Source organism: Oncorhynchus kisutch, linkage group LG12 (assembly GCF_002021735.2).
Source record: "Oncorhynchus kisutch isolate 150728-3 linkage group LG12, Okis_V2, whole genome shotgun sequence".
Classification (NCBI taxonomy): Eukaryota; Metazoa; Chordata; class Actinopteri; order Salmoniformes; family Salmonidae; genus Oncorhynchus; species Oncorhynchus kisutch.
The window spans coordinates 21,632,795-21,649,141 of record NC_034185.2 but is presented as its reverse complement, the minus strand read 5'-3'; the positions used below and the strand labels follow the sequence as shown (position 1 = coordinate 21,649,141).

At 42.6% G+C, this 16,347-nt stretch overlaps 1 protein-coding gene across 17 annotated transcripts in view; it reads left to right on the top strand.

Moving 5' to 3' along the window:
- Positions 1–9,735, top strand: part of LOC109900699 (protein 4.1-like) — a 95,129-nt gene extending 85,394 nt beyond the window's left edge. For 7 of the 17 annotated variants that reach the window (XM_031837101.1, XM_020496451.2, XM_020496448.2 and 4 more), the window contains 8 exons: positions 1,166–1,324; positions 2,945–3,007; positions 3,308–3,973; positions 5,106–5,234; positions 5,326–5,424; positions 6,087–6,167; positions 6,866–6,981; positions 8,647–9,735. In XM_031837101.1, the coding sequence (XP_031692961.1) occupies positions 1,166–1,324; positions 2,945–3,007; positions 3,308–3,973; positions 5,106–5,234; positions 5,326–5,424; positions 6,087–6,167; positions 6,866–6,973 (1,305 nt within the window). In that variant the 3' untranslated portion in view covers positions 6,974–6,981; positions 8,647–9,735. Of the gene's footprint in view, positions 1–1,165; positions 1,325–2,944; positions 3,008–3,307; positions 3,974–5,105; positions 5,235–5,325; positions 5,425–6,086; positions 6,168–6,865; positions 6,982–8,232; positions 8,363–8,646 lie in introns of all 17 variants that reach the window. The other 10 variants (XM_020496452.2, XM_020496449.2, XM_020496453.2 and 7 more) reach the window with 8 other exon arrangements.
- The last annotated feature ends 6,612 nt before the right edge of the window (positions 9,736–16,347 follow it).

The following is a 16,347-nucleotide window of genomic DNA, read 5'->3' as shown; positions in this document are numbered from 1 at the left end:
ATTTAACACTTGGTTACTTTCTGATTTTTTTCACTGTTATTCTACAATGTAGAACATAGTAAAAATAAAGAAAAACCCTTGAATGAGGTGTGCCCAAACGTTTGACTTGTACTGTAGGACTCACTTCCTTTAGTCCCTAGAATAGATCTATCTGTTCCATGTATGTAGTGAATGTTATTCAATTTAGTTTGAATGGGCTAATGGCAATAAGGCCAAAATACATTTGATACCTCAAGGGGTGTCCAAATTCTAAATCAAATGATCCTTGGTATGACCTTGAAACATTTCCGTATAGCTTACAGGGCTTAGACTGTTATGGCTTAAATGGCAGTTACTATATGACCTTGAGATCAAAAGATTGGAGAAATTTACTTAAGAATTTACTCAACTCGTGGTGAGAATTGTAAATGATGAAAACAGCTTTTCAACCTTCCTGGAGTATGTTAATTTGAAATAAGAATGATATAATTGTATGTATAGTGAAACCGCCCTCCATGTCACTTATCGCCATGGCAATAGCAGGTGCCTATGCGATGTATAATTTTACACCTGCCAACTTGTGTGACAAGACTAACACAGTTCAGAGTCAAGCCCTTGTTCAACAGTCTCATAAAGGGAAAATGTATCCCTCTGGTTGGGTTCCACTGGCAGTTCCACGTTTTGATGTTCAGGTGTACTACTGAGCTAAAGGGTTTAAACTCATAACAATGCCTCGCCTCACTGATCCCTCATCACAACCCTTGATCAGTGTGAATGTTTTCTACATCCTCCTCTCTAAAAGGGGTCACAACAAGTTGAACCCAGAGTGCTTTCAATTCGATATTGTTATCTGATAATTAGATTGAGGTCTCATTTGGGACAGTGCGTGACCATTTGAAATGGGTAGTGCCCAATAATAACCTGTACATTCTGTGGAGTGATATCGCCTCTTGGTGGCTCCTTAGGAAATGCACTCTTTACTCTGCGCTAGGTCTAAAACAGTTCACCCATACACACACTAAAACTAACCATAAGCTGCCATACACACACTAAAACTAACCATAAATGGGCAGTCAGTGAGGCTTGGCATCTTTCCTATTACTATCATGGTTTACAGACTAATGTACTTGTTGTCCTCCCCTCTCCCTCACCATGGCTGTGTGTGGCATCCTCCTGACACCGCTAGGACCTGGATAAGACTCAGGAGGATGTTTTGAAACATCAGGCTAGCACTAGTGAGTTAAAGCGCAGTTTTATGGAGGCCACCCCTGAGACGCGTCCCAGTCAATGGGAAAAGCGCCTCACTGCCAGCCCGGCTACCAGCATGCGTCTGCAGGCCCAAGGGGTACGTGTCCAGCCGTGTCCTCCTGTCCCACCAGCCTGCCTGCATGTCCTCTACTCTCCTCCTGTTTCCACCTCTCTGATCTCTAGTCTGCAGGGAGGCCCTGGCTCCAACCTCTGTACCCTGGTTCTGACTCTCTGTATGATTGATGTGACAGTTGGATATAGAAGTATCACCCCTTCTCCCTCTTCTCCTTCTCTCTGTGTACCTAATTCCACTAACACTTTCTTTTGTAGCTACACATGCCACACTGCCCCAACCGATGTTCTTTTGCGCTAGATTTTCTGTGTTCACAATTTTCTCACCCTCTTATGTTTTGAAGTGACACTGAACATAAGGGTATATTTGCACTACTGTTGAAAATTCCTTTCTAAGCTTTAATTTTCACTGCTGTATTATTTAAAAACGGTATGCTTCTTTCACGTGCACTTGTGCATCGGTGTAATCCTCCTTTCAGCTGGACAAGCCTCACTTTTGATTTCCTACTTCGTGTCTCCTCTTGTGATTTCCCACCCTGTGTTTGACTGTGTTGCGTGACGTACTGCATGCCTCTTGTCTCTCTGTCTACACCCAACAAGCAGGTGATAGTGTTCACACACAGGCCTTGGGCCACGTCCTGGACCTGTGTGATAAACAGTGTGTGTGGCATGTCTTTGTTACAGATGTGCTGCCTCATTCCTAGAACACAAACCTCCATTATCCCTGTCTCCCTCTTTGTTTCACAGCTGAAAGCTTGTACTGTGGCACCTTTTCCAGCTTTCGTCTCTTCAGTTTCTCTGATGTCAATCTGCCACCCTTAGCCACTAAACTTTTAAGGGCACTTCTATGTTTTCTGTTGTGTTTTTTGAACTGTGTGGATTAGCTTGTGAAAGTTAGTTTGTCTTCGCTCCATAAATGTGTTTGTCCAGCATCTAACTCTGACCTCTTTGCTTTGTCATTCTCTAACCCGTGTAGAGCTTAGAAGAGGAAATTACCTCTATTTTATTCAGTCAATTTGCCTGCGAGTCTGGTCTGGTTGACCCTGGCTGTAGCACCATTAAGAGAGCAGCAGAGGGCGCTGGCGCTGTATTCTCTAGCCCAATGGCCTCAGCTCCACTCACTGCCCAGGTGCTCCTAAGTACAGATCAAATAAAACCATGCCACAACTAATGTATTGTCCATTGTTCCTTCTCGCTGCTGCCGTAGCAAGTTCATGACCAGTCCAGAACACCACACACAATCAAAGTAATGGCTGAATTTACAGTGTATACACATTATTGTGACAAGATGTGTCATTAGCTTGTCAATGCACAAACCTACTAATTTTGTACACAAGCTGTAAGAGCGCAAACAAGGCTGGCCATAAACTTGAATATTTTCTCGACATTTCATTCTCTTGTCATTCGCCTCGTGTTCTGAATGTTTGTTCTGACTTTAAGTGCTCTGAGTGTTACTACACTATGTTTTTATATAGAACTGTTCAAAGTTCCCTTACATATGGGTAATGAGATGGTAATGTTTGTGCATGGCAGTGTCTCTCCCTCCTAACCCGCTCAAAGGGGAACCTGTACAGTGCTATAGTAACTAACCCTAGTGATTCCTGATGCCATGCTGGTGTGAGTGACCATTACCTTTGTTCCACAGAGGAGCCCCCCACCCACAACCCAGGAGCCTCTCTCTGACCTCACAGTGGACACGGTCTCTAAGGTGGTCCCCCCCCCCTCATCTAACACACCCACCTTCTGCTTTCTCTCCCCCACACATTCTTAACTGCCAGCTCATCAGTTGTTTTATTCCAGACATCTCTTCTTCCACCCATCCATATCTCTCTGTTTGCTGGTTGCCATTATGCTGACTGTTCTTCATCTGTTGCCATTTCCATCCCTCCTTATGTTTGTTGCGTTGTATTTTTTAGTTGGTGTTGTCCTTTGTTGGGTTGTGTGGTCATCTTTTAAGTTTTTGTTTTTTTCTCTCTATTCCGTTTGTTGTTTTTGTTCTCTGGTTTAGATTTCAGATGACAAACAGAAATCAAACGAGACAACGTTGCAGGCAGCAGAGGTTGAGATAGATGAGATGGTAGTCGTCGAGGAGATCAGGGTGGCACCCAAAGGCTCTGTCACCATCACCACCCCCGAGGTGGTGGTCACCCCTGTCGCCGTGGAGACCGAGCTCGAGAAGCCCGAAGAGGAAGTGATAGAGGAAGTTAAGGAGGAGCAGAAGAGGCCTGTGAGCGTGTCCTCGGAAAGTGAGAGCGAGGAGGAGGCAGGGGAGTACCACCCCCAGGTCACTGTCAGCACCTCAGTGGAACAGATCAAAGAAGAGCCTGAGGAAGAGGAGAAGGAGGAAGTGGACGAAAATGAAGAACCAGAGCAAGTTGCAGAGCCCGAACCACTCCCAGAGGTTGAGGTAGAGACCATGCCTTCCCCTGCAGTAGTGGAAGAAACTCCTATGGCAGAGCCAGAGACAGCCCTTGTGGTCGACGCCCCCGCTGAGGAGGAGCGCACCGAGGACATCCTGGTTACCCCCGAGGAGGCCCCTAACGGGCATGCTGAGGACCAGCCTGGCCTGGTGGCTGTGGAAGAAGAAGAAGAAGAGGAGGAGGAGCCCAGAGTCAACGGGGACGCGTCTCACGCTGAGACGGAGCGCATTCCTCAGGTTATTTGTTGCTCTGAGGTAAATGAATGGCAGCGGCCTCACAGAGCTGCGTAGTACTGAGCCATGCACACTTCTGACCTTCACCACCACCCACCTCCCCTCCTACCTATCTACTATATACCTAGCTACCTACTGTACCTACACACCTACCTGCTGCTTGTCTACTGTCTGTCCGTGCTTCTCTCGCTTAGCACCTGAGCGTCATAGCAATGGGAAGCGATCTGAAGGCCTTTCACCTGCACAGCGGTCGCTTGGGCTATTTTTCTAAGCAAGTTGAATGTTGATAAGTGATAATCGTAAGAAATAATGGCTAATATCCCCCAGCAGAAGCAACAGCCATTGTGGATCTGTGCCAAAGTGCTGCCCTCTACTGTCAATCTGCACCCCCCCAGACTACTTCACTGTAATCATTACCACCTCAGTGCAGCACGTTTCTGTTGGGGTTTTATTTTGACTCTGCGTACTGTGTCCCTTCATACATTCATACATTATACATACTGTGAGCACTGTATTGGTCGCCCCTGGGCCCTGTGTTTGTGAACCCACTGGCAGAAATGGAGCTGAGAATTGCATGGGAATGGAGGTATTGTGCACTGCATGTTGTGTGTGTGTGTGTGTTACAGCATGTGGATTGTGTCTCCTCCCCTGTATAGGGTCTTTATCTGTAAGTGCTTGGGTAAGATGCGTTATTGCTTGGTCGTTGGCAATAATTGGGTTTAGTCACCAACGTGACTGTCTTCAAGGACTCGTCCTCCCAACCACTTAAATGCCACAACGTTCATTTGTGGGAACGTCAATGCATGTCTGTGTCAAGCTGTTGGTAGCCTGTGGCAAAGATCAAAGCAAAAATGCATTGTGCACTTACATAACAATTACAGAAACTTCTGTATATTATTTGCCTTTTTTGCATTTTCAGTTGGTAACTTAGCTGGCATGCGCTTGGTTGCATGGTTACGCTGAAGAGATTGTAGTTTATAGTTCTGTGAGTTTTTTTGTAATGTTCATTTGCAGCCTGTGCATGAGCTCTGTTCCTTCTACTTTAGCGGTTGTGCTGTTTTTGCCTGGCCTTTGCATGTGGTATTTGCGTAGTGAAGTGGACCAGCATGGTGTGTGTGTGTCTGTCCTGACTCTCTCCCTCCCTGCCCCCAAGCCACCTGTGGTGAAGACCGAGATGGTGACCATCTCAGACACGTTTGCGGCCCAGAAGACTGAGATTGCCACTAAGGAGGTTCCCATCGTGCACACAGAGACAAAGACCATCACTTACGAGGCTGCACAGGTATGACCACTCTTTCAATAGACCACCACCGCTATATAGCTAGTGTTCAGCCGGGAATATGATGCTCAACCTGGCTCTGTTTGTTCTCCAGCTGGACGGCAGTGGGGACGGTGAACCAGGCATTCTCATGACCGCCCAAACCATTACCTCTGAGTCGCTGTGCACCACCACCACCACACACATCACCAAGGTAACTACATGTAACCATACACATCACCATGGTAACCACACGGCCAAACACCACAAAGTTAACCACACACACACACGTCATCACGGTTACTACACACTTCACCATGGTAACCTCCAAGCCACATCCATCACCATGGTAACGGCCCAGCTCTCCCTGGTCGATTGTGTAAACACCATGGTATGAAAACTGTTGCAGGGAGGACTGGATTCCCATCTGGCAGCATTATTCAGTGTAATCTGTGTGCAAATGAAGAGCAGCCTGCTCTGTAGTGTCGATGCTTGGGGCTGTGACTGGCACCTACCCAGCCCAACATCATTCCTCTGTTGTGACTTGATGCCGACTCCTAGATGCCAAACGCCTGGCTTAAGCAGACACCTGACAGCAGCTGCACTGCTGGACAGTATCTCTAGCAAGCTTGCTGAAGAACTCTGGTTTTCATCTGCTCTCTTGCTGGTGGCACCAAACTCATTTATGCACATAGCTTGGGGATGTTTTCTTTTTAAATCCTCCTCCCTGGGAGCACACTTGTCCACAAGGAGATACTTCCAAGATTGGAAGATTTGAACTTGATGAAATTCGGCTCATAATTTAAGCCTCCTGATGGATTTGTTGTTTTACTAGTACAATATGTCTGTGCACTTATCCTGAACATATGTTTGCAGACATTAAAAGGTGGTCTCTCAGAAACCAGGATCGAGAAGCGCATTGTCATCACCGGAGACTCAGACATCGACCACGATCAGGTGAGCGTCAGTCAGTCACAACAATCAGACACGCCCTCTGGTGGGAACCAATTACACAGTGCACCACAGCAGCTTGTACTACTGAATGGAAGTTGTCGGGTCTAATACATTGGTCACTTTTGTCCATTTAGTGAACATTTATACTTAATATGGAAATTAAATGAGAATCTGTCATATTTATATATCATATGCCATACTACCAACTGCAATCAATAGCTCGCTCATATTGTGTAGTGAATGTCTCAGCTGAAAGAGATTCATCGATTCCTGTTACAAGACCCAGCTTTCTGATTTATAGTGTCAAGAGTTAGTTTTTTACCTCCCTCCGTATGAGAGCGCTGCTGATTTGTTCTGTTCTCTGGACATTAAACTAAAGAGTACAGCAGACTGATACACTCCATACAGAAGTCCCTGTAGAATGGACAAATATTTACGGCAACATATGTTTCCACAGTAGAAGTTCACCACAAACCCCAAAGGGACAAGCATGGGCAGACTACCAAGTCATGCTTTCCATATCCTCCTCAACCCCTCCCATCCTTTGTCCTCTCATTTGATGTTTTGTTGTTGCTACCACTACTTTTCTCATCTGTGTCAATTGTTTTCGGTTCCTTTGTGTTCCATTATTTCTGTTAATGCCATCGTCTCCCTTTCCTTTTGGGTGTGTTGTTGCTGGGGCGTGTTGCCACCCCGGATAGGCCTTGGCCCAGGCTATAAAGGAAGCCAAAGAGCAGCACCCTGACATGTCAGTGACCCGGGTGGTGGTCCACAAAGAGACAGAGCTGGCCGAGGAGGGCGAGGACTGAGGCACCAGGTAAGGCCCAAGGGTGTGGTGATTAGAGGGGTATAGAGTGAGGGAGGCGTCCCTCTGCTCTTACTCTACAGGAGCCCTACTAGCCCAAACAAACAGCACATCAGCGGCATCCGTGGGAAATAAGTCCCCCACATGGTGGAACTGTCTGTCTCCTTGTCTTTGTGTTCTTCATCTTCTCTGTTAACTCCCCGGTTGCTCTGTCTGCATTTGACTGAGCTATTTTGGGATGAAATGTCACAATTCATACAAAATGTCAGAACCAAACATCTGCAGATGTATCATTTTGTCTGAGCAAAATATTTTTGTTTTACTTGCTTTGCTAACCTTGTGACATCACTGTCTGTATTCTAACATGCACAGTGCTGGCAGACTGTGGCACCACACTCCACCAGACATTGACACTTCATACACATTGGAACAGCAGATTAATGACTATGCTAATTAATTGGTGTAAGGGAGGAGGAAACAAATATTCCCTGTAGGTTGTTAGCTTGAAAGCCCTTTACAATAGCTCTCTCATCAGTTACTCGACTTTGTCAACCATTGGACATGAAACCATTATAATCCATTGAGGTCTCAAAAAGCTTGGATCACGCCCAGAGAATTGTTTTGAAAACACCTCAATTACTTCAGTCACAAAGCAGTATCTATGGCTCATCAAAAATGAGTCAGAAGTGGGTCCATACAATAGGATAAAATGTACCCACAGCAAAGCAGAGGCTGTGAGCCAATTGATTGGGACAGTGAATCCATGGGTGCTGGGTGGATCATATGCCTTCATTACTTTGGTATTACTCTGTATAAACTAGCTCATTGCTCTGCCTCCATCCTGTCCATATAGCGGTATATCCTCGGGTCGTTTGGCAAGTTCAGACAGCTCATCATGCCAGTTGTCCGATGCACAGCGATTTGTTTACATTACAGTAAAGCTTTGGTTTACAATCCATCTCCATGCAGAGCCTGCTCTGCACTTCAGCAACGCAATAACTGCCAACAGGAAAGTGGGACTGATAAAAGTAGTCAATTTATTTCCACTTCAGAGGTGGCCCAGATAGAGCCCCAGCCAGCCCAGCTCGTGTTTAGTCCTGTCATGCCTCTCCAGTTCTGCTGAATTGGGGGGGAAATGAGCAAGACTGCGGTGGTTGCTGAGAATAGAGTAACACTTTGATTGGTGAAGCAGCATGTGTAACCTTCTGTGAGAATGCTGCGGCAGCTGTTGTCAGATCATCAAGTGCTTTTGTCTCGCTATAGTCTCCCTCCTCTCTACCTACCTGGCATGACGTGAGAGATACCTCTCTCATCAAAAGACTTTGAAGCAGGCGATGGAGTACTAGCTGGTTTGGGTTTGCCCCAAGGAGATGGTGGCTTTAAATCCCAGTAGGCAAGTATCTAATGAAAATCCAATGTATGCCCTATTAGCACTAACGCTCAGGATTTGGCCACTTTCAGTGAAGCAGATGAATTCTTCCTAATTAAATGAGAAAATAGTAGATATGATCAACTGTATAATCACTGTTAATCAGTGCAAGGCAGTGGCATTACCATACCAAGCTATTTTAGGTTATATCAAATAGAGCTCTAGACACCGCTTTAAATTACTCCAGTTGGTGTTAGACTCATTCATGTTAAATATAATATTCATCCCTCTCTCCTTGTCTTTCACAGAGCTGAAGAGCCTGTGAAGTTCATACATGGATGTTTGAGAAACTCCTGTCATCTCCCAAACTGAGTCAACCTGGCGAGAAGACAAGGTGAAGACAACCCAGAGGCTGAACTGCTATGTGTCTGTGTTTCATCGCACGCCTTCCTTTTTTTATCACGCAGAAGAGAACCACTTAGCTAATGTTTGTAGTGCGTTTTTATTCTTGTGTTTTTTGCTAAAAGAAGAAAAAATAGCTATCATTGTTAAAACCAGATAGGATTTATCAAGTGGTAATTTTTTATTGTTGTGCAGTATTCACATTCCTAGTATGTACAGACAGCTGGTGTTATGAGAAAGTACATTTCAATATCTAGCTTCCTGGATTCTTGCATCTGTATGTGGACAGGAAGTAAGACTAGGTGGATATTAGCTTTGGACCTAGTCTTGTTCTTAGAGCCAGATGTTTATCAGTTCTTTTTTGGGGGGGGGGGGGACAGAAGAAAAGCAAATTAAATTTAATTGGGTGAGTTTCCAAGGGACCAGCATTTTGTACATTGCAATACAGTGCCAACACATGTTCTTCTCTATGCATTCAAAACTGAAGCATTCCATTAAAGTGCAGGTGCTTTTCCAATACCTCACTCAGAAAAAAAACGGTAAAATTAAAAGCTTGGACACCTTTTTTTTTCAGTGATTTTCTGGCATCATTAATCATAAATATATTTGTAGAATTTTTTGGGGGGTCTTTTAAACTTTTTTTGTGTATTTATCTGTAAACTGATTTACTGTAGATGTTGATGAGGTGTGTTTGCCCCTTTAAAAAAATATATTTTTAATATATTTCAGAGGTTTTTTGACAGCTAAAAGAAACACAGTTGCCACCATTTTAATATTTTACCTGTAGATTAAAGAGATGGCTGCCTCATGCCTAGTGCTCTCTGCAGTCTGACCAACCCCACCAAGTCCAATGACGGCATCAATTAGCTCTTTGGACCATGTGTATAGCAGATCATCTTAGATATTCAGCAGCTTGTTGCAATTGTTTTCCCCCTCTCCACCACAGCCACCTAACCCTCTGTGTAACACTGAAATAAACATTTGTTATTCTCTAATTGGATGACTTTGGTTTCTTTTTACACAACACCCTTCAGCAGCCAAACATCTGAGTTCTTGCTTGCTTCCTGTTAAACCACAAAAAAACAGACCATCCTCCAAAGTTTTCATTGCTTTAGAAAAGGCTCAGATCTTTTTACATAAGCTCATTGTGGACTTCTGGGTTCTGTCAACCATAGGCAATAGGCAACCATAGGCAATAGTCTGAAAAGAACATGAACAATTCTTAGAAATAATTGAATACTGATGGTACAATAAACAATTATTTTAGTAATAAAATATGCACATCTTCCCCTCAGCCTGTCGTCTTTGCCTGGGTGATGAGGTTGTGTAGCTCAGGCTGGAGGCCATGTCCCTGGGGTAAGGTGCTGAAGACAACTCTGCCTCTACTGATTATAAAGGAAGGAGAGAGTGTGTGTGGTCACATCCTCTGTCTGCAGCCAGCAATGTCTGAAAGCTGTGAGGTCAGCCCTGCTGAGAGGCAGAGCTCCATCAGTAATACCATCAATAATGAAATGGAGAAAGTACTGAGCCTTTAAGGCCAGCTCCACACTAAGCCACTTTCTAAAGACTTCTCTCAGATGGGAACATTTCTCAAAATTATGTTTTTGTATGTTTGAAAAGTAGGACTGTTTCTATGCTAATGCAGCTGTAATTCAGTAATATGCAGCAAGTCAAATCCTACCAGGTTTACACAGGCTGGTTGTCCAGTAACAGTATGCTACAAGTAAGCTGTTAGATATTGACTAGCTTTAAATCATGTAATTGTATATTGTCTATTTTTAGATCACTGACATTATCCAAAATCACTAATTTGTTGACTATTATTACAGACCGAGCAGAGTGCAGTTTAATAAGTACGTTCCAGTTCAGGTAAACCATGATCTGCATCAGCAGCAGAATGACGGGCAGTAAGACCCCAATCCAGAACAGCCATCCAGGGACCACCCAGAGAACCTCTGACAAACACCAAGCTAGACATACTGATGGTGGTAACTGGTGAGGGTGAGGCAGGCCTTTGGCCCTGTGGCACGCTGCTGTAGAAATACCACTTGTGATTTGGACTTTGTTCTGTTTAAACATCCCAGTGATTACTAAGATTTACTACTGCCTGGTTAATAGTTTACCCAACCCTGGTGCTGGGTGGCCAATCCAGCACCAATCCATCATGTCATAAACATACAGAGTCTCCACTTTAGATAAATATCATTTCTCTGAGAAAGTATGAAGGGTTTGATGGACACGTCTGGTCTGTTGAATTAAACTGGATATTTGAGAGATTGTAATTGGCCGAACAGAGATTTTGAGTGAAGCTGTTGTTCTGTGTGAATGTCTATTGATTGGTTTGTTTAGTTGTAGTACATGTGATAGAAATAGATTGACTTTGCTATTATACTGCTCTCTGACTGTGTTGTGGAAGTCTCTATACTTCTCCCAAACAGTTACTTATTCAGAATACAATTGAACAGATCACTGCCATTTGTCTTCCAAATCCCCAAGCTATTTCCAATTGTTCATATATAGAATTTAAAAGGATTATGACTTATTATAAACAGGTGATGGTCCCTAACTTTCGTTATTGGCAAAATAAGCACTGTTTGCTTCGAGAAACAGGCTTTATTCTCCGCTGCGCCTTTGAACTTAATTAAGTTTGGCTATCGAATGCTGTCAATATGCAGTGTGTTTCTTGAATAAACATGAGAGAATGTTCCCTAAACACTAAAGAGATAAAGCCTCTGCCTGATATGATTAGAGGAAGGATTTACAACACTTAATGAGCAATTCTGAACCCAATTCACCCCCCCCCCCCCCCCCCCCCCCACACACACACACACAGGGATTGCATTTCATTTTCAATAAGGGGTTCAAGATTACAACAAACTGTTCTGTGTAGGAAGAATGTTATACTGCTTCATCTGGCCAAGTAATGTTAAATTCTTTGCCGTTTTGGTTATTTACTTATCCAGTTATTCAAATGAGCCTTTGGGGGATACTGCGATTAAAAACCATTTTTCACAATCATCTGGATATCAGGCCATTTCTGAGGCTCTCTTGTTTTTGTGGTTTCTTGTTCATTTGCATAGAGTGAGAAATCCATCAGATGAATCTTTGATCTGCTTTGTGTAATTAATCACTCGACCCTAGCAACAACCATCACCGCTCAGCTATCAGATTGCGGGATAGACACTTTGACCGCTAATTTTGACTTCCAACCATCAAGATCAATGAATTAGAATATCTCCTTCTCCCATTTGATCATTAGCTTATTTTGGCAACAAAAACATTTTGCTCTGCCAGGCATCATGGTTTCTTGGGGATGTCTGTACCAACTAAGGATAAAATACATTTTGATGATATGGGTGGTTAGTACTTGCATCCATTGCGCTGTCTATGAATTTGAGTGTGGCTACATTTCTCCAGACCCATCTAGAGAATTAGTGGCTGCTTTATTTTTTCAATTAAGGATTCTAGCTTTAAGGAATTTTCTCTGACTCACTTGCTCTCATGTTCTCCGGAGAGGGGATGTACTTAACATACAATCACTGTGCTTAATGCATACAGAGGTAGAATATTCAATGGCATTCAGCGTTGTGGGTGGCTTTTCTATGGGTACTAGGTCTTGCTATATCATACTAAGAGAATACACCTCCAGCTTGACTTTAGACAGCACAAACCCCACAGCTCTGTCAAGCTCAGTTCCAGACAGAGAGAACTGTATGTATGATCGAACTCCATGTGCACAGTGTCACTGTCTGGATGAGTTGAGCCCTCTCTCATAATGGAATCAGCTGGTATAACTGTCTCTTCCATCGGGCCCCATGTCTCTTACTCTGGCTACTCAGCCATGCTACTTCACAGGAATTAGTCATGACTGACATTTCCACAGCTAGCACACTAACTGGAGTTTTGAATGGGTATCACTCTGGTTCGTGGGGCAGTCATAGGTTTAGGCTGGATGGGCCAGGGTGTGCTGCTTTTATATAAATCGTCTTATAGGTCTCTAGTACAATTTTGCACAATAATATCATCACTGGTTTGAGACTACAACATCAACCAAGTCTGCAAAATAGTGCTGCTAATAGCTTTATATAAAAAAAATACTGTGTTGAAGAAAAATAGTTCAGAGATTTAAATGATTTAATTATAATTTCTACACACTTTCTACCCGGTTTTAGTTGTTTAAGTTCCGGTTGAAATGTTTTACTCTAACCCGTGACCCAAATCTGGGGAAATATTCCTGCAGCAATAGGACATGTTTATAATTTTGGGTTGCGTTCCACCAGTTGAGAACCGCTGATCTAAACTCCACAAACTGTCACGAGCTAAAAATAGTTCATAAACAGTCAGTCTATTAAAAAGAGAGCGAATATTACTCCTTAATGAATGGAAATGATAAAGTTCAAACAGCACCACAAAACATGATCAGCATGTAATTACCTAGCCCCAACCCAGAAGAGATTGAATTAATTATGTTTAGACTAACTCAGGCTTCAGTATGTAAAACCATGATACTGAACCATGATTGAGGAGAGACCATAATTTTATCACCCTGTTGCAGGGGAACTTTCCTACAATGCAGGACATTTTAAACTTGTATTTCATTTGAAGTTTGTAATTTCCATTTTGAAATTTCAGGTTTGATTTTCCTTCACATTTCCTGCTGCTGCATGATTTTGTACTGCTGTAGCAAACTGGCTCCAATGAAGTTCCTACATCTGTCAGTGGATGTGCCCCTACAGTGATCAGGTCTGGGCCCACTCATTGCCCCACCATCACACTTCTCCTGTATTCAATCACACGCCTGTCAATCATATTGGAGGGGCTTCTGATAGTGGATAATCAAGGCTAAATTGGTCATTGGCGTTGTCATGCGGAGCATACTGTATTGTTGCCATATTTTCTCTCCTAGATACAAATGGCTGTTAAATGCTCATTTCCTATGTTGGTGAGACTACAAGAACATTTTCAATTCCTTTCTGGAGTTTTGTTATGTATTCATCCAGAGTTGCCAATGTTCTATGCATGCCATCATGCTTCATTTTGAAACCAGCAGACTATTTCTAGTCACCAGAGCTCAGCATCAACCCAAGGTTATTTCAGTTTTCAAGATCACACGTTCTCAGAAATGTCTCTTTCCACCTCATCTTCCACCTATTGGTTTTGCTAATCTCTGAAAACATTGTTTGACCCCCTGTATTGTCCATTGTAAATGTATGACTGCTGTCTATAGAGAGTCAGTACAGCTGACCTAAGTTTGTAGGTATAGAAAAAAAGGAGTTGTCTGGTGATATGTCTGTATGTTTCCAATCTTGGAATGTTCTCAAACCATTACCGTCCATGATATCGGTAAGGATACGGATTCCACATTGGGGGGATGCAAAAGGCCGCCCTCCAGATCGCTTGGCATTTTTTGTGAAACTCTTGTGTATGGGCATGCCATTTTGATTCCCAGTTGCATTGTTTTTAAATTTTGTGCCAAATCGAAATTGTGAGCAATAATAGTACCCAAGTGTGGTTTACATTGTTCAAGGGATATATCAGTGAAGAGCACTTCTTCCAGAGTAATGGGAAACACCATATTTCTCTCTATACTCAGCCAGGGGGCAGAAGAATCATGTCTAAGCCAATTTATTATCATTATGGGTGAAATGATAGTGCCTGGAAATGCAATTTAAAGGATAGTTCCTAGTCGTTCTCTCTTTGTAAATGTGTTAATTTTACCTGTGATCATTTACCTTGCCATATACATTTTGAAACTATTAATTTGATCCCAATAGCCAGAAGGGAGAGCCATGGAAAGCATTGAACTACAGAAATTCAGCCGTTGCAATGTATTAATTTTGGCAATAGATATTCTGCCGCTTAAAGCAACTGGGATATTATTCCATCTACTGAGGTCGGGTTTAATTGATTTGAGCGTTCTGTTGAAGTTTCTGGCAAAGGTTTTCTCTAAGGAAAGAAATGTATCGATTCCCATATATTTAAAATGGAAAACTATTGGGATTCCATATGTAGAGATGGAGTTGTCCATCGGGCTCTTGAGAAGATTAATTTTATGACTTGAGATGAAGCTGAATTTATCTATGATCTTCAATGCGTTTGGGAGCGATTCAAGTACATTGTCTAGATATAGTCAAATATTGTCTCTCTAATGAGATGAAGTGATCAGTAGAGTTTAGGGAAGTTTGTGTTATTTCCATGATGAGTTGCATGAGCCAGGGGTTCATCGATAATAAGAATAGCAAAGGGGAAATTGGGTCACCTTGTCTGCTTCCTCTAGTGATTCTGAATGGAGCAGAACATATATTGCCTGTTACAACTATGGCTGAGGGATTGGCATATAGAATGTTAATCATATTAATGAAATTGCAGCCAATTATCATATGTTCTAAGACAGACTAGGGATATGACCATTCTAGTTTATCAAGAGCTTTTTCTGCATCGGAAGATCTAGTCCAAGTAGCTGTTTCTGATGAAGCATCTAAAATACGTAATAGTTGACGGAGGTTTACGAGGATACATTTTTTTACTAACCTGTTTTGATCCGTGATGACCATTTTGGGTAAGTAAGGCTCGAGACAGAACAACAACATTTTGGAAAACCGTTTAATATCTGTGTTTATCAGGGGAACAACTTTGGTTTTAGAAGTGGGGTCAGCTTTAATATTGCAGATACATTGTGGCTTCCATCAATGTAATTCTCTGCATCATTTCCTGTCCCTCTCTTTTTTGTAAATATATATTTTCCTTTATTATTCTCCCCGAACAATATCATCCCTCCCCTAATTGGTGTAAACTAATGGACAACAATATTTAGGCTTGTACTTCCAGATTATACATTCTACGGACACAGTATATTTCACAATGGTGAAATAATCTTTTTTGTTTGTTAGTCCCATCCCTCAACTCCACTCAACCCCTCCCATCTATCTCTGAACACGATCCAGTTTGGATTTCTATTTGCCATATATTTTTCAACTGTGCTGGGATGTTTCACAAAAGTTCTGAACATTTCTATTCTCATAGTTTCTACATATTGTAATTTTAAAATATATATTTTTTGCTAAGATTATTTGTATATTTTTGATCGATTGATTATGAATGATTAAATCCCCCCAGCTGTGCTAGTTGCAGAGGGGGACATCATTTGTCAGGGGGCCCTCCCATTTCTTGGGGCATCTAAAGCACATTTCCTGCATTACTACACAATCAATGGCCCTTCTAGCCGTCTCTATATAGAACAACAAAAAAGAATCAAAAATTCCCACAGTCATCAAGCTAGGTAAGAGATAATTAAATGTTTTAGTGATTAATAAGACTGATCCATGATGCACCTTTAACCAACAGCTTAACCAATGAACAACTCTTACAAATAAAGCACAAAGACAACTTTTGACTCTCTTTAAGACAACCTCTAAGGTACATAACATTTCAGCCAGACCGCCCAGCCAACCCGAGCCGCCTACACGCCCGACCCCCACCAGTCTAGTCAATAACTCAACTCTCTCCCCAACTTCCTTCCCATCTTTTTTTTTGTCTCAAAGGGAATGGTTTGGAAAACAAAAGTTGAATGAAAACTCATATACACATTAACACACAGAAACTGCACA